We start from the raw sequence: 27470 nt of genomic DNA on the forward strand, positions 1-27470 counted from the left end.
TCGAGACAATGTCTCCAGACATGGGAGAGGGCAAAATCAGCCCCAGTTGAGAACCCCCTGGTGAGACAGTAACCATGGAATAAGAAGGACAGTGTGATTTGATGACATTGTGGAGGCCATTTAGAAACATGGGTTTTTTCACTCTGTGGGATTGAAACCATACTTACGCTTGAGCTACCATCTGGAGAGGAAAAGCAACAGGTAGGTTAATATACAAAAATATTGAAGACATAAGCATCTATTCCAAGACTAGATTAGAATCAGATATTATCATTTCAAATGGATTTGTTCTCTTGTATTTCATAAGATGTTAAAGAATGTCTAATACAAATAAAAATGAAAAATCTCTATATTCGGTCATTTTGATAACTAAATGTGGCTGAAATGTATTGCAATGGTAAATGTCTTTAAAATGCAATAAGTATTGTGTGATTCGCTTTGTTTTGGATTAATCATGGTTTGGCACTCTTCAGAATGATGCATTAGAGCTGTGCAACAGAATAAGCAATGCCATTGACCGAGTGGACCACATGTTTACGTCGGAATTTGATGCAGAAGTTGATGAATCCGAATCTGTCACATTGCAACAGTACTATCGAGAAGCAATGATTCAGGCGTACAATTTTGGGTTTGAGGTAAGTTCAAAATAAGAGGAAACATGTAGTACAGTTTAGTAGTTGCTTGGTAACTTACCTACAGAAAGTATTATGAATCTTTTACGGTAAATCTGATATTAATTGTAATCACAGCTTAGTCAAGAATGTCATCTTATACTGCTGCTGGATATCAAAGTGTTAGTTTACTTTTAAACTGTCAGATAGCTGCCCATGTTTTATTTTGTGCCAACAGTTACCTGCTTACATCTTAAAACGTTAAGAGATACTTAATATCCTAAAAGTACATTCTTAATTTAAACTTAGTAGAACATTTATGAAACTGCATTTTGGGACACTATACTTTATATAATTGTTCATACTGTTCGAAATGTATTAATATAAATCTTAATATTTACTTTTAATTGTATTTCACTTTTTGTTTTCAGAAAATGACATTTTAGACATGCATTATAGTGTGTCAGTATTACTATAATGGTTGTTTTCTTCTTAATTTTTATGTACATGAAATCTTCTTACAGTATCATAAAGAAGTTGTTCGTCTGATGTCTGGAGAGTTCAGGCAGAAGATAGGAGACAAATATATAAGCTTCGCCCGGAAATGGATGAATTACGTCCTGACTAAGTGTGAGAGTGGTAGAGGTACAAGGCCCAGGTAACAACCAAGTAGGATACTTCCTGAATGAGTCATGTGGGGTTGGCAGCCCTTTGTTCGTGCATGTTATGTGGGATTTTTGAGCAGATGACACAAAAGGGAGCTTTCTGAACTCTTTGGTGAACAGTTTTTTACATGAAAATATATACACAGAAAACCCCGTAACTCTTGGAAAAACATTTATTAAATAATTTGTTCCAAGCTGAGATATCTTTAAGGGAGTTCATGTTCTCCTGGACAAGTCTTCCCGATTGCTTATTTTTTTCCTCCCTCATGAAATCTAGGACTTGGTATAAATGGAAAACAATTTGGTAACCAGTTTGTTTATTAAGAAACCATTTTGGAATTTGCAGGGGGAAGTGTGTAAATCGTCTGTGAGACTCAAGAGGAGTTCCACTAAGTAAACAGAGTTATTAAAGTATCATGACTGTGTGAAAAGTAGCTGGGTGTTCTGTAGTTCATAATGAAGGGACATTATGGGGCACTTTTTTAAAGCCGTTAAACCGTTACTCCAAGTGAGAGAAAATACACACTTGTTACACCTGTAACTACAAATAGGAACTTTATTTTACACAACTCAAATAATTGTTGAATTACAAATGGCACCCATTTCATCTAAAATCTTCCATGCTTCCCATTTGCTTAAAAATCAAATTAAATTAAAAGAAACCCTTATCCTTCTTTCCCAAAAGGTCACACTATAAACTTTCTCAACTCAGGTATCTATATACAGACAGAAAAATATGTTTTGTTCTAGGTAATAATTTCCCAATTAGATACAGTTGAGAACTGCTGTAGCATTTTCTTGGTTGTTTTGTGACTATTGAACTTTTTCACATAACAGGTGGGCAACTCAAGGATTTGATTTTCTACAAGCAATTGAACCTGCCTTCATTTCAGCTTTACCAGAAGATGACTTCTTGGTATGGAGTATCCTAAAGTTTTTTACATTTAAAAACAGGTTGATCACTCTCTATTTCCTGGTTGTGTATGTTTTTTATATATATTATAATAGTGGTTCTTAATTTTTTTTTATTAAATAGTAATTGTAATGATAATGCTGAGAAGTTAAAGCACTCTTAATAGCATAGTAAGATACTCAGTGCTCTTTTCTTCTTGTAACAATAGTGTTCTAAGTCAATGTCTAGTTGTTTGTAAACCCTGGCATCTCTTAAATGTTTGTTAGTTTTGTATTTTATAAACTCCATTGTAGTTACTGCTTTTTGGCAGTTTAGTGAAGAGAACAAGGATTAGCTATTTCACTTCAGTGTGCATCATTTGAGAGCATAATGTTCGTGTTAAATATTATCACTGTCAGTCTGATGAATTCCATCAGATCAAAGAGATGTTGTTCAAAATGTTCATTCATTCATTTTATTCTCCCAATAGTAGAAATGATTACATGAAAAGTTCTTTGCTTATGCCCATTATTGCATTGTAGGAAATTGCTAATTTGCTTTTATTTATACAAATAAAATTGTGTGCTACCATTATTTTAAATTGTATATAGTTTATGTTTAATTTATGTTTATACCTATTTTCTTTTAGCCTAGTTTTGAAAATATTTACTTACGGTAGCATGTTTTCTAAAATATACCGAAAACCTAATTTGTGTTACTAGTATAATTAAGAAGAGTACACATCCTTTCTCTTCTCCATTGCCATTTTCCTTTGGTTTCTAGAGTTTACAAGCCTTGATGAATGAATGCATTGGCCATGTCATAGGAAAACCACACAGTCCTGTTACAGGTTTGTACCTTGGTAAGACGGCTGTTACAGCATTTCTCCTGGAACATACTGGTCTTGTGATTGCAGTCATTTAAAATGGTGTAAGAGGTGTTTTAAGACTATTCAGGAAAATGACATTGAAAGTGACAGAAATGAGGTTCATGCATATATAGAGAACTCCACAGTAATCTTTCTAAACCTGACAGGAAGATTAAAATGCCAACATAAGTTATTCCATACTAGCCAGCAGTGTTAAACTACAATTTTTTTTTCCTACACTAACATTACCATTCTATTCTCTTCCTTAAAATCTTTTCTTATGGGAAGGACAGGCTGGAAGAGGTAGTTGTCTGCAAGTAGCAGGAGCCTACCCTGCTGTAGGGGGCGAGGACATTTTATCTGCTGCTTCTTCCTCACGGTTTGAAGGGGAGGCCCATCTGTTTTCTCCACAGCTTCTCTAAGTTCTCATTTCCTCACTAACCGCAGTCAATTCTGATTTGGTTTTACTTTTAAAAATCAAGTTATGCTACAATATACATTAATTACAATTTTCAATTACAGTTAATGTAGTTTTACAGTGTATGTTGAATAATGTACAGTTTTACAGTGTATATTGAAATTTTAAAACCAAAATATGTATCAAGAAAAGGCTGTCTTATGCCATTCTTGAGATAGTTTGTAAATAAAACAAAACTGTATTTATATGTAACCTAGAGATCTGATGCAATTTAAATTACAAAAAATAATTCATTAAATGATAAATTATTGAACACCAACTATATTTCTTAAAGGGTACTTGCAAGCTATAGAAAATTTAGTAAGAACACTCATTTTAATTGTTTGTTTTTTATCTTTAAAATTCACTCAGTTTATACAACTCTTTTTCCTTCCAAGGCTATTAGGAAAAAATGAAAGTTATTTATAGAACTATTTGACCATTTTATATAAAGCATGCTGCATTCTTATCAAAATTTTGCTTAAGCATATTATCATGAAGAGATTTTTATTTTCTGATCTCTTAAAATATTTCTGTAAGAATACATGATCAATGATTCAATAAAAATTACTTCTTTAAAATGTTATTGCATAAGGAACCATTTTCATTGTAGAAAAACTATATAGAAAAATGTGGAAGATGTACATTTAGAAAAAATTTCAATGTAGAAAAAAATTACTACAAAGAAAAAATGCTCCCATAATCCAGAGGTACTCACTGGTAATATCTGAGTCAGTAAGCTTTCTGTGCCTGTGGGACAGTTAATTCATAGCATTCTCTACATGTAGACTCAGGTTGTCTTTTGTCCTCTCAGCCACCGTGGGATGGTGGAATTGAACTCAGAGTCAGACTGCCCATCAGCAGTTGACTTAGGGCTTCTCATTTAACGTCATTGAGGTTCCTCTTTTAATGCTTAAAATTGGATGCTAATAAGGATTAAATAAGGTAATAATGTTTTGTAAACTCTGGTATTGCGTATAGAACAGCGGTCATCATTTGGTTTTGTGTTTTTTTCTTACAAGAGAAATTAATGAAAATGAGACCACATCAACTGTCATTCTGTTGTTGTTACTTTTTTCCCTTTGCTCTAAGCACGTAACAAATGATAACAATCTGGAATGTAACCTTCTGTATTTTCTGTGTAGGCATGTAATTACATAAATGCATTCTATCATACCTTTCTGTATGCTCATTTAATCCCACAAGCATATAAAGAGCAGGTTTTTTTCCTGTCATTTACTGTACAAAAATTGGGTCATTTTAGATACTAATCTCTTGCTTTTTGTCTCTGACAATTGTAGAACTTTCAGCATGTCAACAGGTATAGATCTAAATCATTCTTTTTGTTAGCCACATTGTGGCCATGATGGATCATTTCTTGATGAGACTTTGGGCCTTGAAAAACATCTCTATAATGTTCACCAATAAACAGAATGTCTTTATAGCTTCATGGGAAAATTTTGTAGTAATTTTTGACTCTATAGTTCCCAGTATTTGTGCTGAATTAAAGACATCATTCTCACCTAATCATTTTTGTTTTTTGTTTTTTTTTTTCTTTTTACTTTTGTTACTATTGAATTTCTTCCATTTGGCATTGTGATAGCTCAGATAACGAACCGAAGACACAGTTTCCCTGAATTTTGTGTGAATAACTCCTTGATTTTTGTTTTGTGAATTTTGCAAGGGAACTTCAGATGTCTCCATTTTGGGTACTTTGGGTATTTCTGTCTCTCATCTATATTATTATTAATAGGAAACAAACAAGACCATGAAGAAAGAGGATTTCCATTTAGGATAAAACATGCATAGCCTAAAATTACTACCATGAAATGAAAATATTTAAAAAAAAACTAAGGAGATTGTTAAAAGTAAAACAGATTTTTAAAAGTAGAGAAAAACATGTTAGGGAGAAATATACAAAATATAAGTCATCTATTGCTATTTACATTTAGATATTGGGAAAGTGGAATTGTCAGCATTTTTGTAATCACTAGAGAAGATTTCTCGTTTTAAATTGTTAAATTTTACCTAGTTTTAAAGTTCATTTAAAATTGTATCCATATTTACCTTTACCAGCATATTTAAAAGACAAAGAGAAGAAAACATACTCTGAAAAGAAAAATAACCCAAATAATTGTGCCCCATCCGCCTGGATTGGTTTAAAGGAATTAAATAAAACTCCATGTACCCAAGAAAATAACAATAATCCTAAATGCAGGACCTGTCAATGCGTTGCCACTGACTAAAATCTTTTTAAAGCGTAGATAACATAAAGACTCCTTTTTATTAGGAATATGCCAAATAAGCCACATTTTCATTTATCTATACAATTGGTTAAATCATTTGTTTAGCATACATTATGTACATTTCACTCCAGGATTTAAAAAATGTTTTTGATGGGGAAAGATTTGAATGTGTAATATAGCTTTATTAACTTTTAAAAGGTGACATTTTCCGTGACATTTGTATATGTAATACGATTTTTTACTTATATAAACTTATTTTTGGTCACTGGCAAAATTAAATGACATTCTATTAATATATTTATTAGTTGCTTGGTTTCGCAGTTTTCTATGGACCATTTTAACAAGTTGCATTTATTGCCATTTTCACTGGCAGCTATTCATCGGAACAGCCCCCGTCCTGTGAAGGTACCTCGATGTCATAGTGACCCTCCTAACCCACATCTAATTATCCCAACTCCAGAGGGATTCAGGTATTTGGTGCTCATCTAGTCATTTGCTTTATGCAGCCTTCTCTGATGTGCATGCTCTTACTCTTGAAACTACTGGGTGCTTGCTCTGAGAGCTAAATATTCATTCTCTGTTCTTGTTCATACACTTTTAAAAGCTCTTATTTGTGTTATCTTGAAGCCTTAGTTGCAAAAGAAAAGACATGCAAATTTAAAACAGACCTTTACCTTTCAAGATAACTTCATTTCTCAGCTTATTTGTAACCTCGAGCTACTAAATGCTTTCCAGTTTTGGAGTACTTCTTTCCTTTTATTTCTTTGAAAAATTACATTAGGAAAGCAAATTTGAGTGTGCATAGCATAATAAACATTTGAAAAACAATACTAAATACCACTTTAAAAGTGGAAATAAACTGGAATGACCTATCCAGTCTTGACTTTCATGTTTATATGTAATTGTGAAGCAACTTAAACACTAAAGTGAGTTTAGAAACTGTAGTATATTCACAATAATTTCCTTGAATGTGGTGGCATTTCTGCATCTTGAGGTAGTGAGCATCTTCTCTACCCTGTGTAATCACTTTTTAAAAGTTAATTTTATTTGATGGTATTTGCTAGGTAAGGACCAGAATTATTTTTTAAAAATCTTTGAAATTAGTTTTTTCTTTTTTACACTTAGCCTTGAATGTCAAAGAACAATTTGTGTTTTATATTTTTAAATATTTTTCACTTCCTTGCCATATTTTATTTTTAATTGCAAGTCCATGCCCTTTTCTCCTCCCCTTAGCACCCGGAGCGTGCCCTCGGATGCACGGAGCCACAGCGGCCCTGCTGCTGCTACTGCTGCTGCCGCCGCTGGTCGCCCCAGCCCTTCTGGCGGTGACTCTGTGTCGCCCAAACCCATCAGCAGTGCCCATGATACCAGGTAGTCTCACTCCATCAGCGTCACGTCCCCTGCCTCCCCTCATGTGCTCTTCCATAGTGACCTGAGCCTTAGGGCATGTTGCAGGGTCCAAGTGGGCTGCTTTCCTGTGGGCTGTGAGTGGTGCTCAGGGCCTTCAGTGGGTTATCTCAGCCCCAGGGCTCTGGCATTGACCAGCACAAATAGATCATTTGCCTGATGTTAATATTTCTTTGGAGCTAATATTAGCCAAAATAACCAGATCCTTTGCCGATAATAACTCCATGGAAGGAATATCAGAAGAAAGAACCTGGCCCACAATAGAAGGGAATGTGAGAATTTTGGCTAACAGAGCCTTTCCTGAGGAGTCACAAGGCAGTTCAAAGATGGTCTGGTTAGGTGGTGATTTTTTTTTTTTTTTTTGGAAGATCAATTTTCTAACTGGATTTCCTAATTTTGAATAATGGTTGATTAGAAGTAGTTTTTAAGATTGGAAAAATGAGTGCATGGGATTTGTATGTCATGAAGAATAGATCTTTGCCAGAGAGAACTGCCAGACATTTGGCAAGTTCCGGAAAAATTTAAGTCTCTTACATTAAGTCTTTTGTGTAAGTAAGGAGGGTCTTGTAGTTTTTTCCATTCTAGTTTTTTGGCAGAGAAATTCATCAAGTTCTCATATACTTAATGGAGAAAGGACTTTTGATCTTTTTTAATTTCACCTTGTATCTGAGTAGAAGAAACACTGTCAGTATTCTCATCTTCCAATAAGGAAGGCAATGTAGTCAAGACTATTTGGGTTGGGGGTGATCTGATCAAAAAAGGTAAAATTGTGATGGGACTCAGTGCTCTGTGTTCAGTTCTTAGGAGAAAATATTAGTTTGGAAGTTGGCAGGAAGATGACATCTAGCTTTAGATTTTAAAATAGACTAAAATGTTTTTAGACTTATTTAATAACAGTCTAGAATTTCTGCACTTTCGGTCTTCTCAATTGTTAAAATAATATTCCTAATTTTTAGTGATAAATGCCTATAACCTAAAAATATCAAAGTATTTGACAGCTTACGCAGTCAACTAAAAAACATTAACAACATTGAACAAATTTCCATTTATGCTCTGTATGTTTTGAGCATCTCATGGCAAATGTTTTCACCTACGCTTTCATATCCCTGTGTGGGGGCTACTGAAACTACCTTTGTTATTCACACAATAAAGACTTCAGGGAAGTCTGGCCTAAAATGCAGACACAGCTGAGAAAATTGACCAGACTCTGGCTCCTGGTTCCCACACCTGCTGTGTCCATCTTCACAAGAGATTACTCCAGAACTAGACGATGGGAAGTGACTTCCCACTTTTTTAAATGTTAATGAACTATGGTTTAAGGCATTTATAAGTGGTAGTGTGATACATTAAGTGTATTTTAGGATAAGAATTAAATGCCTGCAGTTGGCCTTTTCATGCAATTTAGTCTTACACCTTGCATGAGCAGTTTTTTAGCATGTTATGAATAGCGTTTCATAGGTATTCCTCTTAAATTTGGACATATTTGGACAATCCTTGATGTTTAGGAATTTTAATAGCATCACAGTATGCTATATTGAAGGCCATTTTTCCACAGAGGATCCAAGCTTTTTTTTTTACTTTTTGACTGTGTATGTGGTGGTGGGTCGAGAAGAGCAAAGCCTCTTGAATAGGTGGCTGGGCTGGCTATTAGACCCCTTCTGCATTCAGGCCTTGCACACACTTGATTTGACTTCGAGCCTCAGCACCTTCACGGTGAGCCTGGGTAGTGGGCCGCAGGAGTGGCTGGTGGATTCGGTTCACGGCTCCTGAGGCACACTGTGGGGCCCGAGTCTCAGCATGGCTGTGGGTTTATGAATATGCTGTGGGGAGGCAGGATGACATCGGTGATGTCCAGTGTCCACAAGGATGCCACAGCCCACTGTGTGCAGGACTTGCCTGTCCTAGAGATGTATTAACCAAAATTCAGTTTCACTTGGTCCTTTTAATTGATTTTATTTGACCTGGAAAGTATCTATTCTGGGCTTAAATTGTCTTACTGTTGTTTATAAAAACATTTTTGCAGTTGTGTGCTTGCTGGAGCTGGCTCCTGCTGACTCATAAAAGCTGATTGTTAATTTTTCAGGAATCTTGCAAGCCACTTGTTTCACCATAGAAATTGGCAAACTCTACTACGACCCACCCTTCCATCCCACCCCACAGCTAGTTAAACATTCACCAATGCATCACTTCACAAGTATATGTTCTTGCCTTTTACTCTTGCAAAAAGTCTCTGAAGGACGTAGAATTGGCTTATTTCTCCTGTGGGAAATCAGGAAAATAGAGGTGTTAAATGACTTCTCTGCGGTCCTCCCATCTCTGGTATTGCTTAGGAATGGAATATGTTTTTCACTTCAACACCAGTGGTTTTTCTATTAAATAATGCCAAGTTTTTGATGAACTACATGGCAATAGAAATGTCCTTCCTCACTTCAGACTTTAAGTACTGTATTAGCACTTTATGATCAGGGTTTAGGGAAATACAAAAAATATTGTATATTTCATCATTTGTGAATGTCTATGCAATAGATCATGCTGCCTTCAGCCTATTCAGTGTGTAATAAAAAAGAGCATAAATGCTACCATACTTCATTATCTCATTAATTTAAAAATGCACATTAAATGACTTTAATAAACTAATGCCATATTTATTTTGGGTTCTTTGATTATTTGAATTATAATTTTAACACTTTCTTATTTAATTTTAGTTTTTACTCTTTATGGGTTCACTCTGGTTGCTGAGCATTTAACTTTATGCTGAGCATTTAACTTTATTCCGGAAAAGCAGCAAATTAACTTTGTACTTTAATATATTAAGCTTCTTGCTCTTTTGCACTTTTGCTTGGCTACTGCTTGAGAAATCATCAGGGATTCCCTTCCATTGTCTTGTTAAGAGATTTGAAATCTTTTGGACCATGTAATGATCTTAGTACTTTAAATAGAAATAAATACATAAATAAAATTTGATGGTAACTTTAAATATTAGCCAGATTTGGCTTATATATTTTTATTCATCCTCAGCTTAAATTATGGAGCTTTCCATGTATGTCAGTAACAAATAAAGCATTTTGTTTATATTTCTGTTATCGTCAAATATAAAATAAGGTAGTAAGCAGGCAGATGCTCCCAGTCTCATGTGTTAGCTGTGGAGAGATGAAAACGGAGCTCTCCTTCCAGACTCCAGAGGAGGCGCTTGGCAGCGGCACTCTTCATTAATTCTTGGCTGTCCTGTGCGGTGTCCTTCGCCCACTAGATGCCAGTAGCACCTTCCCAGTCATGCCAGTCAGAGGTGTCTCCAGACATTGCCTCCCTGGGAGGCAAAATTACCCCCATTTGAGAATCACTGTTCTAGAAGAATCTCACAGATCTTTTGAATTCCATTGAATTGATAGCTCAATTGTTAAAAATATTAAAACAGGGGTTCCAGTGTCCCTGAAAATGATCGGTTGGCTTCCATAGCTGCTGAATTGCAGTTTAGGTCCTTGAGTCGTCACTCAAGCCCCACGGAGGAGCGAGATGGTGAGTGTTTTAAGATTCAACTGCATTCAAAACCAGCCTCTTCATCTGTCTCAGTGCACCGGTTTCTGTTAACACCTTCATGAGGGTTCCCTTATGATTCTTGTATTCATTCCTTTCTGAAGGAATGATGAGTAAGAAGAAACCTGGGTTTATGAGAAGGTTTAATGCAAAACATGTTGGCTTTTTATTATAGTTGCCTTTTTTACCTGTATTTGCATTTTCTAGGTTTGCTTTCTTTGCTTTTAAAAAAGTTATTCTTCCTGGTATTTCCACTGTTGAGTACTTTTGTTCACTTTAAAAATACAAAACACACTGTGTGTGTTGGTCATATGCAGAAGTTTTCGTATAATGCAGCCCTCGGGAGTGTTTGCCCAGAAAGCAGGTCCCTGCTCCTGTCATAGCAGGGCTGCACTCCTGGAGTCAATCTCTTGAAGGGGGTTCCCAAGGAATCCAGTTTCTGTGAAGTATTTTATTGTCTGTTACTTGTGGAAAGTTTGATATAGTTAAAATTTTGCTACCCCGTTAACAACTTCTTAGTTTGGTACAATTTTCTAGAATCGATTGCAGAGATAGTTTCTTGCATCCACATCAAATACACTATAAGTTAATCACCAGAAAGGAGAGGTGGATGGTAACCATTGCCATTCACCATTTCAGATCTTGTTCTCTAGCATATTTATTTCATAAATCTTAATTTGTATAAAAACATACTTCTTGTAGAACCAGCATATCCGAGAGGTGATTCAAGTGGGTCAACACGAAGAAGTTGGGAACTTCGGACGCTTATCAGCCAGACTAAAGGTAAGACGAAGGATGTTAAATTCAGAATGTTTAAGCATAAGGTGAGCAGTTTCAGTTAAAATTTGCTTTAGTTTCTTAATTATTAGACCTTCTACGTTACTGTTTCGTGATCCCATTTATATCTCTGACATCACTTTTTATTGTGTACTATATATATTTTCTATTTCTTTTAACGAATTACAAGTTCCTTTGGATCAAGAATATGTTTTACTCATCTTTATATTCTTAAAGCAGCTCAGCATAATTATTTGTACATGGGAGGATTATAATAAATATTTGTGAAATAAATAACCATTCTTTTTTTTATGCTAACAAGTTGAGGGAAAGACCTTGTGAAGTAGGGGATTGATTAATATTAGTCAAAAGAATAAATAGAAAAATCACTGTTCTGGCACTTTAGGGTCTACAAAATGCTTTCATGTGTTTTTTTGTCAGAACAATCCTGAGCAATAGGCAGAATAGATCTTGCTCTCTTTTCATAAATGATAAAACAGTTTCTGAGGCTAATTTGGTCAAGGTAGTAAATGACAGAGCTGGGACTAGAAGGCTCTTCTGTCTCCGAGTGCGGTGCTCTCCCCACTGCAGCACCCTTGTGTACTGTGTGGGGCTGATCAGAACAGTGTTTGTCCCCTGAGGCCCAGCGCAGTCTGGAAGGATTTCATGGAGGAAGGAGGCTGAGCTGGCCCTTGAAGGGAAGACAGGTCTGCAGCAAGCCAAGAAGAAAGGCATAGAAAGAAACATACCTGGAGGCCTGGTGACTATGGGACAGACCAGCGGGGCTGGCCTGGCTGATGTGGATGTAAATACAGGTGAAATTGCAGGGGTGAAGGGAGATCAGATCGTGGACAGCCTTCAGTGACTGGTTAAGTAATTAAGGCCTTACCCAGAGGTGGTGGGCAAGCCCTGAAGGCTCTTGAGCACCTGGTGTGATTGGGAAGCAGGAGGGTGGGGACTTAAGACGCTGTGAGGTAGATTCACCTGCCAGCAAGAACTGGGGAGGAAATGGGAAGATGAGTTAGAACACCATTGCAGTAATTCGGCGTAAATATAGGATACTGGACTAAAGTGGGAGTTAAAAAAGGGAATGGTGACAAGAAACAACTTTCTTGTAATGATTGACAAGCTCCTGACAGATTGGATGTGTGTCCAGGGAGTCCAGGCTCACATGTAACCAGCAGTTCCCCTGGATCCCAGGTCCTTGCCATGCTTTTCAGAACAAATACTTGGTGGTCAAGTAAACTTGGGAACCACTTGGAACTGTGTTCCTCTTTGGAAGTTACAGTTCATATTGACATATTAAAGACTGAGACATCTTGAGAAATTGTTATTGAAAAAAAAAGCCTGTCCCAGAAATATTTGGCAGTGGACAGCTGTTCAAAGCTGGTCTGGTGCTGGGTGACACAGCAAGGAAACAAAATGGGATCCATGTTTTAAAGAAGCGATCGTGGTAAGAAACTGTAACTGGAACATCGTGAATCTTTGGAAATTCCTCTTCTTAGATTAACCTTACATTCATCCTGATCTTCAAGGATCTCTTTGTCTGCCAGAAAACTCAGGCTCTTAGGTAGCTAATTAGGATACAGTATGAGAAGTACTGTCATAGAGATGTGCATAAACCAGTGGTTTTCTGGTTATGGGTTGTGACTCACTGGTGGGTTGTAAAATTTTAGTGAATGTGATCAGCATTTTTTAAAAAAGAGTAGGATGGTGTCACTTGTAGTAAAGGCAGTAATGTTTCATGAATCTGTAATTTTAGATATCTGTATGTGCGAAAGGTATTTTTTACTGTAAATCATGATAAAATAAATTGGGGAAATAGAGATGTAGACCCTGAAAGGAAATGGGGAATAATAATAATAGGTAATACTTATTGAGTATTCCTGTGTTCCAGGCACTATACTAAATGCTTTACAAGTATTATTTCATTAAATCCTCACAATAGTTCTGTGAATTAGGTATTATTGCCTTCATTTTACTGAGTAAGTATTTAATGTATAAAGAAGTCAATTAACTTGTCCATTGTCAAACACCTAGAAAATGGTGAGGCCAGAATTTTATCCCAGGCATTCTAATTGTAGAGCTCCCTTACTCTGTATTCTTCCCAGAGAACGGGAAACGCCATTCCCTCCTCATCAGAGATGGCTTCCTACAAGAGGGATGGCATTTCAGCTGAGCTGTGTAAGTAGGGTTTACTCACCAGGTTCTGTGGTAGGAAGAAGATATTTTAGGCAGAGGGAAAAGTGTGAAGGAGTCATGGAAGTGAGAAACAGTTTGGTGTGTTTCATGAGTCTTTCAGTTTGGCTAGTGTGAAGATTCAGAAAAGGTAAACTGGGTCCAGATTCTGCAGAGCCTTGAGTCCCGTATGAAGGAGTTTGGGTTTTTGATTAATAGGTAGTGGAGAACTGTGAAATAAATTATGTAGGACAGTAACATGATCACATTTTGTGTTCTAATAATTCTGGCAAACGAGAGTGGATGGGAGAGAGGGGAAACTAGAGGCAGGTTGGTAACTGCAGTAGTCTAACCCAGCGGTCCCCAACCTTTTTGGCACCAGGAACCGGTTTCATGGGAGACAGTTTTTCCACTGGAGGGTGGGAGGTGTGCGGGGATGATTTCTGGATGATTCAAGCGCATAATCGTGCAGTCAAACCTCTCTGCTAATGATTATCTGTATTTGCAGCCTCTTCCCAGCGCTAGCATCGCTGCCTCAGCTCCACCTCAGATCACCAGGCATTAGATTCTCATAAGGAGTGTGCAGCCAAGATCCCTTGCATATGCAATTTACAGTGGGGTTCACGCCCCTATGAGAATCTAATGCCGCCACTGATCTAACAGGAGGCGGAGCTTCTGCAGTGATGTGCACGATGGGGAAGGGCTATAAACACAGATGAAGCTTTGCTGGCTCAACTGCTGCCCACCTCCTGCTGTACGGCCCGTTCTTACCAGGCCAGGGACCTGTACTGGTCTGCGGCCTGGGGATTGGGGACCACAGGTCTAACTGACAATTTGGGAGAGAAATAGTTTTTGTCTGACTAGCTTATATTTTGTGTGTGTATTGTGTAATGGGTGGTATATGCTGGAATTATTAGATTTTGAAGGACTCTAATTCACGTGCTGTTTATCTCAATATATAATGATAAGCCTTCCTATAATGGAGTACTAATGTATATTGCTCAGTTTTTATTGTTAGTTGTTAGAAATTGACGTGATAACAGTGATTGAGACTAATGAGTTTGCTGTTCTCTCTGCAGATTCTGCTTCTAAACAAGGGCCCATAGAAGCTATCCAGAAGTCAGTCCGATTATTTGAAGAAAAGAGGTACCGAGAAATGAGGAGAAAGAATATCATTGGTCAAGTTTGTGATACTCCTAAATGCTATGACAATGTTATGCATGTTGGCTTGAGGAAGGTGACCTTCAAGTGGCAAAGAGGAAACAAAATTGGTAAGGAAACTAAGGACCATAATGTGAAGTTTGTGTACAAAATAGCAATAGCTACACTTCTTTAGGTTAAGTCCTATATAGTCGGTCGTTTTTCTCATAGACGTGGCAAATATATTAATAAATTGTGTCTTTTTGCAGAGCGGTCTAGTTTTTTGTTGTTTAATTTGCAAGATGTATTCTAAGAGCAATACAAAATGAGATTTTAGAAAGAGATTTTTAAATGGTTCATTAAATTGAATCATTTTGCTTTGTGACTCCAGAAGTTGCTAGTGGAGAAGTACCGAAATTTTACATGTTTGTTCTAGTTTTATTCTTTTTACCTGTTCCCAGAAGAACATTATTTGAAGAGAGGCTGCATACAAATAAGGACAGGAGAATCTTCTTTTCTCAAAAATTGCCTAATTAATTTCCAGGTAAAACTGCTTACTGTAAAATAACTAGGGTAGATTGTGTGAGGGAAGAAGCCTGATTATATTTCAGACCCTTCCCCTATTTAAATGCATTTATCTGTCAAGCAGTTAGGTCTGAAGGGGAAACACAGTTGTAATATGAGACTCTGGTAGCCTCAGGAAACCTGAGGGTCCCTTAGAGCTGTCTAGTAGGGCAAGAGACACTAAAAATCAAGTACTTTATAAATTTTATTAATTATTGTTATATTGTTCAGCTGTATATCCCCTTGGCTTAATGTCTGGAAGGTCTGTCAGGAGAATGTCTGCTCCCACACCCCCTGGACACGCACAGTGAGCTCACTCCTGGCTGCTCCCCTGTGCCCCCAGCCCAGCCCTCCCTGAGGGGCACGAGGGCTGCTTACGGGTCATCTTTATGCCTCTCCTGGGATGTGCCCCAGTCAGTTCTACTCTATTTAAAGATATTTACAGATAAGACATATTGAAGAGATTGCCTAAGACTTCAGTTATTAATATTAGGGAACATTCAGAACTATTTTGAGTCTTACAGTAGTTAACTATAATGAACATAATTATATATAAATATGCCTCTGGAACAATTGGACAGTATTATTATAAGTTTAAATGACTTAACCTACCTGTGGTGACTGAAAGAGGAGCCTGTTCCTATCGTTCACAGGGGAAGGCCAGTATGGGAAGGTCTACACCTGCATCAGTGTTGACACGGGGGAGCTGATGGCGATGAAGGAGGTGAGTCATCTGCTCACTGGGGCCCTTGGGCTTGACAGCTCTGGCGATAGAGGTTCCGTAAAGACACTGGTGGTTATTCAGTTCTTCGGGCGTAGAGCTGGCTTAAGTACCATCTGGAGTGAGTTGTTGAGGCCTAAGTCCTGCTTTTTAGCATTTAGACAGTCAGGACCAACCAGGCAGGTGCACTTAGGTAACATTTATGGACAGTGAAGGTGTTTATGATTTCAGCAAGGATGATGATACACAAATAATTCTAACACAGCACAGGTATCAGAAGGGCCATATAGAGGGAGACAGAAATAAAAAGTTTGATGAAGGCTTAGAGGAAAGTAGTTACAATAACGTCTTACAGAGGAGATTTTGGGGGGAGAAGATAATGTGTGATAAGCTTCAAAAATAATTGGCATTTTGATAGCTGGAGTTGGAGTGGGGAAGAGTAGGGCAAATCCTAGGAACTAAGGCTTGTTGCTGACTCAGAAGGGAGAGGAGTGGGGTGAGCTGGGAGGTGTTCCCAGCGGTTACCCTCTCCGTGCAGCGCTGCCTCCCTCACCACACGTCTCTCCAGAGCTGCTGCAGTGTTTCTTCTGTGTGTGGCAGTTTCCTCTACTTCTGTGTCTTCCTCCAGCTTGGTTGTAAACTTTTATTTTTTTATTATTTTTAATTGCCACATAATTGTATATATTTATGGGGTGCAATATGATGTCTTGATATATGTACATAATGTGGAATGATTGGATCAAGCTAATATATTCATTAGCTCACTTATCTTTTTTTTTCATAGTGAGGCATTTAAAATTTACTCTCTTAGCAGCTTTGAAATACGTTATTATTAACTATAGTCACCTTTGCAACAACGTGGATGAACCTGGAAGACTTTATGCCAAGCGAGAAAAGCCAGGCACAGAAACAGAAATACCACATGATGTCACTTACATGTGGAATCTAAAAAAGTTGGAAGCTTCTTAAGGGCAGAATCGTATCTTTTTATCTTGCCCAGAATCTAAACGGCAGTGATTGCTTACTGAATGTTTAATGATTTTGGTAATTCAGTTTGCAGTTGCGACAGTGATCTCATTAGCTGTTGTCTTGTCAGATACTCAAAAGCAAGTTTGTTTAATTCATAAGGAACAACAAAGGAAAGAACGAACACCTGGAAGTAAAGTCACAAACAGACTGACCGTACTCCTGTGGGTTTGACGTGAGGGTGTCAGGGACTTAGGGTGGTTGTGTTCCGGTCTGTGGCAGCACCAACGGTGATCAGCAATTTTCCTTTCACAGATTCGATTTCAACCTAATGACCATAAGACTATCAAGGAAACTGCAGACGAACTGAAAATATTCGAAGGCATCAAACACCCCAATCTGGTTCGGTATTTTGGTGTGGAGCTTCATAGAGTAAGCCGACCCTAATGACACTGCTTTGTGTGAGGAATCAGTAAGGGCACAAAATGGAGTCCTGTTCTACATCACAGGTCTTCTCATTTCAGAGCACAGTAACTTTGCCTAATTCTCAGGAAATCTCCATGAGTTACATCATTTCTGCCTTCTCTCTGAAACTAGAGGAGTTCTTCCTAAAATGTAAGTTGTAGACTGTAGTCTCAACCCGACATCATAAAGCACTGAAACCCATCCTGCCAGTCAGAAGATCTTCTAAAATGCCCCTTACACCGCTGCTTGTGACTTGTTTTCTCCATTTGTCGCTGAACCACTGTTGAGTACACTGTTAAGTAGTACTGATTTTTCTTTCATATGTATTTAAGGAACCATTGTGAAATGGGAGAAAAGTCAGCCCTCAAATTCATTTTCCCCCTTGTGTTTAGAGATAAACACGTTGAGGGAAAGCGAATCACCTCGAGCGTCTTGGTGTAGAGCACGAGCTTTTGGGGAAGTTGGATATTGATCATTTTTAATGTTTTCACAAATAAATTCATGTTTGAAAAGGATGTGTTTCAGTACTTAATAATATATTTGTAGGGACAGCCCTGTTGGTCCCTGTCTGAGATTATAAAGCAGACTTAATTTCAGAGGATTGTAGAATTTTATCCTCTGCGATTTGGAGATGCTCTTATCCCGACAGGCTGTGTAATTCCAGACAGAGGAGGCAGGCAGACACCTGTAGAAGAGTGAGAAACGACCGTTGTAGGACACATTCAGTGCTCAGGATGACAAGTGTAGTATACCGTTAGAAAGAAGGTTCCTTCGGGGCATGGCCTGTGAAGTTTTTCAGACTTTTCACTTAGCGAACATGTAAAGAGAATCATAAACACAGGGCTGCGTTCTGTTCCTCCCGCAGGAAGAAATGTACATCTTCATGGAGTACTGTGATGAGGGCACATTAGAAGAAGTGTCGAGGCTGGGGCTTCAGGAACATGTGATTAGGCTGTATTCAAAGCAGATCACCATTGCGATCAATGTCCTCCATGAGCATGGCATCGTTCACCGTGACATTAAAGGTAATCCCCACACGCACCGTGCTGCTGTGCACCAGAGTTGCCTGGTATCCAGCACACAGTAGGTGCTCCGAAGATGCTTGTTCCCACTCCCACATGTTATTTCTCTAGATTGAAATACCTTTACTTTGAATGTGCTTTTATAAAGAATCCTGCATTAAGAAACAATATAGAACCCACATCACCATTCAGTAAAGTCTGCTCTTTCGGCTTTTAGAGAAATCTGTTGCCCAGAAATGAAGTTTGCTATTTTTATAGGCTGATTTGGCATAGCGTCTGTACTCACTAGAGATTCATGATTAAAACAACCTTTCTTGTTCCTGGGTCAAGACTTCCTGTATATTTCTATATGAGTGTCATGAATATGTAAAGGGACAGTAAATCAGAAATGCGTATATAAGTCATAAGATGAGGCTATGTTTTTGGTGACAAGAATAAGGTTTATTTACACCAGCCTCCAAATTAGAGTTCTGCTAAAGGTTAGTGTGGTCATGCTGATTGATTAAAAGTGCTTTCCTCTTCTGGCATGAGGGAAATGACTATGCTTCTGTCTCAGAACTGTCCCTGTGGCATTTGCCTTAACCACACCATGCCCTGGACCTTTGTATTTGGGAGTCTTGGGGATGACTAAAGTGGGAAAGTATTTTTGTGTCTAATTGGCCCTAGACCGAAGAGTTTCATTCTATTATATATTTGAGGTTAACCTAATTAAACACATTTGCTTAAGAATTGGCCTGACTTCTGACCAGGGACGGGACCCAGTCTGGGGGGCTGTTCTGGATCACACCAGAGTCTGCTTTGGTCTGAGTGTAAGAAATTGTTCGTGCTCTGTACTGCGGCTCACCCGGCATACGCCAGTCTTGGTGGCTGCCTGCCTGTCCACCACGTTGCTTTGCTGTCTGGGGTCATTCTGGGCGTTTGCTGAATTGGCTCTATCAGGCCATGGCGTTGCCCATTTCTAATCCTTCTGCACAAGCACCGTACTCAGTCTCTGTTCACTGTCATAAAATGGTATCTTCTTGTTATATTCCATGGCACAAAGAGAATTTCTCAGAATCCTTAAATCAGGTCAGCTCACTGGTATCCTTATCAAATACTTTGTAGTTGGTCATGGCTCAGAATGAGCAACGTAGACTAGTTCCAGAAGGTCAAGTCACCACTGTGTTGTCCATTGTGGGGACCATCAACTCTGGGGACACTCAAGTCACGAGGACTAACTCTTAGACTTCACTCATCGTATGGCTGTTTGTCTAACTCGAGTGGCTATGTGTTGCTTTTTGAAGGAGGTACCATAGAACACGATGCCAGAAATGCGTGACTTAGTTGGAGCGATAATGTACCCTATAGCAAAAGGCCAAGCTGACCTGAGAGATGAGCAATAACCCCAGCTTCCAACTAGAAGACCAGTTAGGCATGTATATTGCTTATAGAAATATTTGAAAATTACAGAACATTGTTTTCAGTCACATTCAAAAAAAATCCAAAAGTGGCCTCAGCTATGACCCTAAAAAACTACTGTGTACCGGTTCTTGTCTACATGGCGCTTCCTGTAAAAGAAGCTGCTAACTGCATACAACTCTAATTTTCAGGGACTTATCTCAAGCATTTGTGTTTTGTATGCAATTTCTTTTTAAGTGTTTCTGTGGGTTTTTAATGTTAGAATTTATGCATGTATTTCAGTTCAAAATTTATTGGTCAAAGCTACCTGCACTGATGTTAAAATTTTGTTGCTTTGCATTAATATTTGTGAATAAGGCTCACAGATGTTTTTATGATTGCACTTTGTAAGTAAAATTTCATAAACTTTTATATTACTTAGTTTGGTGAATGAAGTTTCTGGTAGTTTAGATTACCATGTAAATTTTAAAATGCTCACATTGTGTTTTGGAGGCTGTTTAACAACTGGTTGTTTCTTATTAGGTGCCAATATCTTCCTTACCTCATCTGGACTAATCAAACTGGGAGATTTTGGATGCTCAGTAAAGCTTAAAAACAATGCCCAGACCATGCCTGGTGAAGTGAATAGCACACTGGGGACAGCAGGTAGGGACCAGCTCGGTCAGTCTTTGCACTCCAACTTAACACAGTGTACGTGGTACCTGGGAGTAACCTTCACCTTTCTTTGTCAGTGGGGACTGGGAGAGCAGGTAAAGGTTTCCAGGTACCAAAAGGACTGCTGCTCCCTCATGCACTTGGGCTTCCACCTGAGAGTAGTTGTCAGATTGGTAAATTAAATTTCTCCTTTAAAGTTAAAGGAGGAAAGCATCTTTTTTACCCTAGAAAAACTCTTCTTGTTTGCATTAGTTTTATTAAAACTATTCTAATCAAAACAACGCTATGGTCAAAAGATACTTCTTTGTTTTGATCATTTAGTGTCATGAAATTTTGTCTCCTCCTTTGCAGTTTAAATTTCCTAGTTTAATTGTGAATACAATTTATTTGAAAATTTTCACATTCAAAAATTGTCTTTTAAAAGAGGATTTGGCGCCAAAAAGTTCATTCCACAAATAGATTTGAAATATCTATTAATATTTGTAGGTTTTTGATATTTTCTATCATGTAACTCAGGGAAAGAATATTATATTAATTTATGGCTTGGCTCTATTAATACATGGTGCCGTGTTTCTAACCCACCACTAAACACTGCATCTGACTTTTAAAGCATACATGGCACCTGAAGTCATCACTCGCGCTAAAGGAGAAGGCCATGGGCGAGCGGCTGACATCTGGAGTCTGGGCTGTGTTGTCATAGAGATGGTGACTGGGAAGGTAAGCAGAGCCCACACCTGGAGGAGGAACTTCAGGAGGGCATTGTACATTGGGGAACAGTAACTGTGGTTTGACCGTTATCAGTACTGTGGACGTATTTTCTGCATTTAAGGCATCATGATTAAAGATAAAAATGTGACTTGTCAATAGATACAATAAGATTAAGACAAATAGCAAACTAGGAAACAGATATTTATAAGGTGTGTGCCACAGAGAACTCTTATGAGTAAATTTAAAGAAGCGTAGAACTTGAAATAAGACACAGAGAAGTAAGCAGTTACAAAAAGAAACCATGAATTTGAAAACGCAGGTCACACAGAAGCCTGCACATGAATGCTGATAGCAGCTTTATTCACAATTGCCAGAGCCTGGAAGCAGCCAAGATGTCCTTCAGTAAATAAAGGGATAAAGAGTTATACCTATACAAAGGAATATTATTCAGTGATAAAAAGAAGTGTGCTATATAAGCCACAAAAGACATGGAAGAACCTTAAATGCATATGGCTAAGTGATGAAAGACGCCAGCCTGAAAAGTCTACCTACTGTGTGATTCCATCTATGTGACATTCTGGAAGAGGCAAAACTATTGGGACAGTAAAAAGATCAGTGGTTGCCAGGAATTTGGGCAGGGAGGGATGAATAGGTAAAGCACAGGGAATTTTTAGGGCAGTGAAGCTCTTCTGTAGGATACAGTGATGGTGGATACACATTAGTGTGTATATGTCCAAACCCACAGAATGTGCAACACAGAGCGAACCCCGATGTAAACTGCAGGCTTTAGTTACCAATGTGTTAACACTGGGTCATCAGTTGTAACGAATGGATCACACTAATGCCAGGTGTAGATAATCGCGGAAATTGTGTGGGGAGCAGGAGGGAGTATGTGAGAACTCTCTGTATCTTCCAATTAATTTTTCTGTAAATGCAAAACTGCTCTAAAAAATTGTCTGTTAATTTCAAAAAGACGTGAAAAGATGATCAACTTTTTATTTAGTGTATGAGTGACATTTTTAAAAATTGATAATACCTTTAGGGTGTAAGGAGAAACAGACATATTGTGGACAGAAATTCAGAATGGTAAAACTGCTCTGGAGAACAATTTCTAATCTCTATCAAAATTTTAAATGTGCTTAGCCCTTAAACTAAGAAATTTCTGCTTCTGAAAATTTATCTTCTGATGAATTTGTCTTCTAATGAGCAAGTATACAACTGTGTAAAGATACACATGTACACACAGTGTATGTCTGTGTAGCATTGTTTATACAGCAAGAGAGTTAGAAATCTCTTAAGTGTTACTAGTAGGAAATTAGTTAAATCGTTATACAGCTGTACCTTGTAGCTGCTGAAAAAGATCACACATAATAAGTGCTCAATAAATATTGCCTAATGTTATTTCTATTAGAATTAAAATAGGAAGATGGCCATGATCTCTATTATTTCAGTCAAGCCATACATAAGAGAAGAATAAATGCTCACACTCAAGAATACATATTGGCAGTAACTATAGTACATAAATCAGAATGCCATACAAACTTAGTTCTTTCCGCTATGAATTTTTTTTTCCATACGATCATAATGAAATCATCTAAACTTTGCATTAATGGAATTTTTATTTTTCAACAACGTAGCATATTAAACATCCCTATAAGAGAATTGTTGGGTTTTATATGTTATATATCATTTTATGTATTACATTTTTTAGTTGCATGAGATGGTTTCTAGATAAAGCTGGACTAATGGCACATCCCAAATAGGGTGAGCAGACTGTTCTTATAAATAAAATTTTATTGGAACAGTCATACCCCATTCCTTTATATATTGTGTGTAGCTGCTTTCATGCTACCATGAAAGAATTAGATAATTGTAACAGAGACCATATGACCTGGAAGCCGAAAGTATTAACTGTTTGGCCCTTTTAGCAAAGGTGTGCTGATTCTTGGTATATATTAATTTTCAGATGCTTAAAAAGAGATTGGGCATTTGCATTTTTTATGGCCACATAATATTAAAACTTGATTTTTTTCTTATCTCTTTAGAGGCCTTGGCATGAGTATGAACACAACTTTCAGATCATGTATAAAGTGGGAATGGGACATAAGCCCCCAATCCCTGAAAGATTAAGCCCTGAAGGAAAGGACTTCCTCTCTCACTGCCTTGAAAGTGACCCAAAGATGCGGTGGACAGCCAGCCAGCTCCTCGACCATTCGTTTGTCAAGGTTTGACAGATTCCTGGATAGTTGTCTTCATGTTTAAATATTTGAGTTTTGTTTTGCATATGGCCCTTGGGGAAATTTGGAAACTTAAATATAAAATACTTATGTCTGAAATGGAAAGGAACTAAATGTATTATTATGCTAGGGATTTTCGTATATGTTTTTTTCATTTGAAAAATGTTCATTGAAGTTCTACTTAGTCTATTTTGATGGAGCATTTGAGATGCACTTGAGACAGTTAAATGGAAGTTTAAATGGGACTGGATGAAAGACATAGTTTTCACTCTCAAGAGTATATAGTCTACTTGGAGGGTAGACGGGTTAGTAATGACTACAGCTTAGCAACAACTAATCATTATGTTAAGAGCTGTCAGAATGGTATGTAAGGTTATGAGAAGAGGAATTTAATGCAGTCAGTTAATCTCATTATTTTCTCTAGGAAGAGCTGCCTAAGCTATTTGAGAGGGTCTGGCCTGGTCAGGAATGGCAGGGGTACAGCGGGCAAAGGGAAGAGGCAGGGAAAAACTCCCTCGTGGACAGTGACACAGTTAAGGAACTCGTGTAGGTACATCCCATCCCAAAGAGCACAGGATGTGGAAAATGGCACAAGGGAAGGCTGGAAAAGTAAGTGGGAGCAACATGAAGGAATTTCAGTTTTATTGTAAACATAACATGATTTAATAGTGTGTTAGACCATTCAGCAGGAGGCAAGAGACTAGTTAGGACGTTAAGTGCAGGTAAAGGATTGGGGATGGGCGATCAGGGTGAGTTCTCAGCGATCCTTAGGAGTTACAGTGGCCCTGACTGAGCCCTGGTTGGATGCGAAGGTGGGTGAGAAGGGAGGAGTCTATGGTGGCTCCCAGATTTCTAGTTTGTGTCACCAGGTCATAGACTCCTTTCACCAAAACAGGGAAAGAGGCGGCTGGGTGAGGGGCAGGTCAGGGAGGTGATGGGTCCTCTCTGCTAGGTGAAGATTGAGGTGTGTTTGGAACATCTGCTGGGAGATTTCAGATGGGCATTTGGATAGTTTGAGCTGGCACTCAAGAGGGATTTGGGCTGGGGTACAGGCTGGGGAGACAGAAGTGTTGCTGGGAGAGTCTTCAGAGGAGAAAGGGATGAGAATGGAACCGTGGAGGAAACGGCATCGTGAGGGGCCTGCAGAGGAGCTTCCAGCAAAGGGAAGGAAGGTGCAGAAGAGTGGGGTGTCATTCTTCCTGGTGAGTGGGGTTACCGACCAACCGAGTGGATTATCTGTGGAGATGTTAGGGAGTTGTAATTAAATAACTTTAGGCCTTAGTTATAAAGTACAGAAACAATTGACCTGAAATTTTACATAGACATTTAAAAAAATGCTTTCAGTAGTCAATTCCCAGGCTTAACTTGAGAGCAGTAACTTAGCACTGCCACTGTTGACTGCGTTTCTCAAGTCCTTCCCTCTGTGCCCAGCACAGCACGGGGAGGATGGGGATGAGCGGATGGGGCCTACCTGTAAGAATTGTACCGTGTGTGCGCACACGTACACACCTGCCTCTGCCAGCGCTCAGCTCTCTCCTGCTTCCTCACAGGTGTGCACAGATGAAGAATGAAGCTAATCGGTCTGTGGCCTAGTAGTGTGTGGACTTGGAAAATTCTCTTAATCACTACTGTATGTAATATTTACATAAAGACTGTGCTGAGAAGCAGTGTAAGCCTTTTTAACCTTCCAAGACTGAAGACTGCACAGGTGACAAACGTCACTTCTCCTGCTGCTCCTGTTTATCTGACGTGGCACAGGGTCCTCTGGAGGGATAGTGTCCACGAGGTTAAAGAAGCTGCATGTTAAGTGCCATTACTACTGTACACGGACCATCGCCTCTGTCTCCTCTGTTTTTCCCGTGACTGAGAACCATGACATCAGTGTAGCATTTTTGACCTTTCTAGGTTCAAAAGAAGTTGTAGTGTTATCAGGGCGTCCGGGACCTTGTTTTTAATCTCCTGTTTGTCTAGTGCACTGACTGTGAAACCTTACCTTTTTTTTGTTGTTGTTGGTAAGCTGCAGGTTTGTTATGCAAAAGGCTGATTAATGAAATTTAAGAAAAAGGTTCTTTTTTCAATAAATGGTTTATTTTAGGAAGGCTCAGTTATATTGTCTTTTAATGGTTAAAAGCTGATGAGCCAACACAGAGGTCTGTTGTTTTCACCCCTGTGTTCCTCAACAGAAGGCGCATAACCAGGTGTGCTAAGAATGGGCACTGGCTCAGGTGCCCCTTCAGGATCTAGGCCCTGCTCGCTGCAAGTGAAGGAAATAAATGAAACAACACTAATGATGTAAGATAGCCCTTTTAATTATTTTATATTAACTAGCAAATTTATAACAGATAAAAGTTTAAGCCTTATTACCACATGGTGGGAGCTCAGTTTGTTTATAAGCCAAGCTTTATAGGTGCTAGGTCAATGTAAACACTGCTGAATGATCTCCTGATAAGAAACCATCTTTTTCAGAATGTAAACATTTCAGCAGTTAGCTTTCTAAAATAGCCCAAATTATATGTCATTGATGGTGTTCTTTTATTTCTTTTTGCTATTAAATTTTTTTTTTAAGATTGACCTTAAAGCTTCCTGAAATCTTTTTGGAAGATCGCTGACTCATGCCTTACACTTAGTAGCTGACCCTGGGTGAGTAATTTCTCAAGCAGGTTCTGTATTCACCTTCCTTCAGGGTAGTAGATCCTCTTAGCCAAGGAATTTAATTTCTGGAGAATGTTGGCATCACAGAAGGATTTCGTTTGAAGATTATATTTTTACACAGCTTTTTGAGTTATAATTTGTGTAGTAGTCGAATGGTAGAGTTCAATGGTTTTTAGCGTAGGTATGTAGTTTTGCAGTTGTCATCCCAGTCTCATTTTAGAACATTTCCATAACCCCAAAAAGAAACCTCAAATTTGCAGTCACTGCCTGTTCTTACCCCCAGCCTTAGCTGACCACTAAGCTATTTCCTGTGTCTATAGATGTTTCTGTTCTGTACATTTCATATCATTAGAATCTTACAGTGTGGTCTTTTGCATCTGGCTTCTTTCACTTAGCATAGTTCTGAAGTTTCTCCATGTTGTAGCATGCATCAGCACTTTGTTCCTTTTTATTGCTGGATACTGTTCCATTTTGTGCATATGCCACACATTTTGTTTATCCATTTACTAGTTGATGGGTGCTAGAATTGCTTCCACTTTTTGGTTATTATGGTTAATGCTGTGAACATGCCCGTAGAAGTCTTCATGTAGATATCAGTTTTTATTTCTCTCTGGAGTAGGTTTGCGAGCTCATATGGTAAATCCATGTTCAACATTTTCAGAAACTTCCAAACTGTCTTCCAAAGTGGTGCACCCTCCTACATTCCCACCAGCAACACACGAGGGTTCCAGCTTCTCCGTCCTTTCTGCAATACTTGTTATTGTCTTTCTTTTTGCTAATAGCCATTCTAGTGAATGTGAAGTAGTATATCATTTTGGTTTTGATGTGCATTTCCCTAATAATGGTGAACATCTTTTCATGGGCTTGTTGACCATTTGCATATCTTCTTTGGTAAAATACCTATTCAAATCTTTTGATGAAACGTCTATTCAAATCATTTTAAAATGGGGTTATACATTGTCGTATTACTGAGTTGTAAGAGTTATTAAATACATGCTGGATATAGGTCTTTTACTGGATACGTGATTTGCAGATTTTTTTTTCTCCCAGTCCGTGGTTTGTCTTTTCATTTTCTTGAATGGTGTCTTTTGAAGCATAGAAATTATTAAATTTTTTGAAGTCTGGTTTATCAACTTGTTTTTTATTGCTTGTGCTCTTAATATACCTAAGAAATGCCACCTGACCCAAGGTCACGAAGGTTTACACCTAAGTTTTTTCTAAGAGTTTTAGAGTGAGTTTTGGCACTTACATTAGGCCTGTTATCTATTTTAGTTAATTTTTGTGTATGATACCAGATAAAGGTTCGAA

General features: G+C 38.2%; 1 protein-coding gene across 1 annotated transcript in view; it reads left to right on the plus strand.

The window, feature by feature from the left end:
- MAP3K4 (mitogen-activated protein kinase kinase kinase 4) overlaps positions 1-25614 on the plus strand; it is a 141328-nt gene extending 115714 nt beyond the window's left edge. Inside the window, exons 12-26 of the mRNA XM_012646841.1 lie at positions 474-635; positions 1136-1269; positions 2114-2192; positions 2952-3030; positions 6113-6209; positions 10562-10662; positions 11383-11463; positions 14715-14906; positions 15993-16063; positions 17342-17458; positions 18357-18516; positions 20434-20556; positions 21176-21282; positions 23319-23498; positions 25061-25614. Of these exons, the coding sequence (XP_012502295.1) occupies positions 474-635; positions 1136-1269; positions 2114-2192; positions 2952-3030; positions 6113-6209; positions 10562-10662; positions 11383-11463; positions 14715-14906; positions 15993-16063; positions 17342-17458; positions 18357-18516; positions 20434-20556; positions 21176-21282; positions 23319-23498; positions 25061-25081 (1704 nt within the window). The 3' untranslated portion in view covers positions 25082-25614. The remainder of the gene's footprint in view (positions 1-473; positions 636-1135; positions 1270-2113; positions 2193-2951; positions 3031-6112; positions 6210-10561; positions 10663-11382; positions 11464-14714; positions 14907-15992; positions 16064-17341; positions 17459-18356; positions 18517-20433; positions 20557-21175; positions 21283-23318; positions 23499-25060) is intronic.
- The last annotated feature ends 1856 nt before the right edge of the window (positions 25615-27470 follow it).

Source organism: Propithecus coquereli, unplaced genomic scaffold (assembly GCF_000956105.1).
Source record: "Propithecus coquereli isolate 6110/MARCELLA unplaced genomic scaffold, Pcoq_1.0 Scaffold25, whole genome shotgun sequence".
NCBI lineage: Eukaryota > Metazoa > Chordata > Mammalia > Primates > Indriidae > Propithecus > Propithecus coquereli.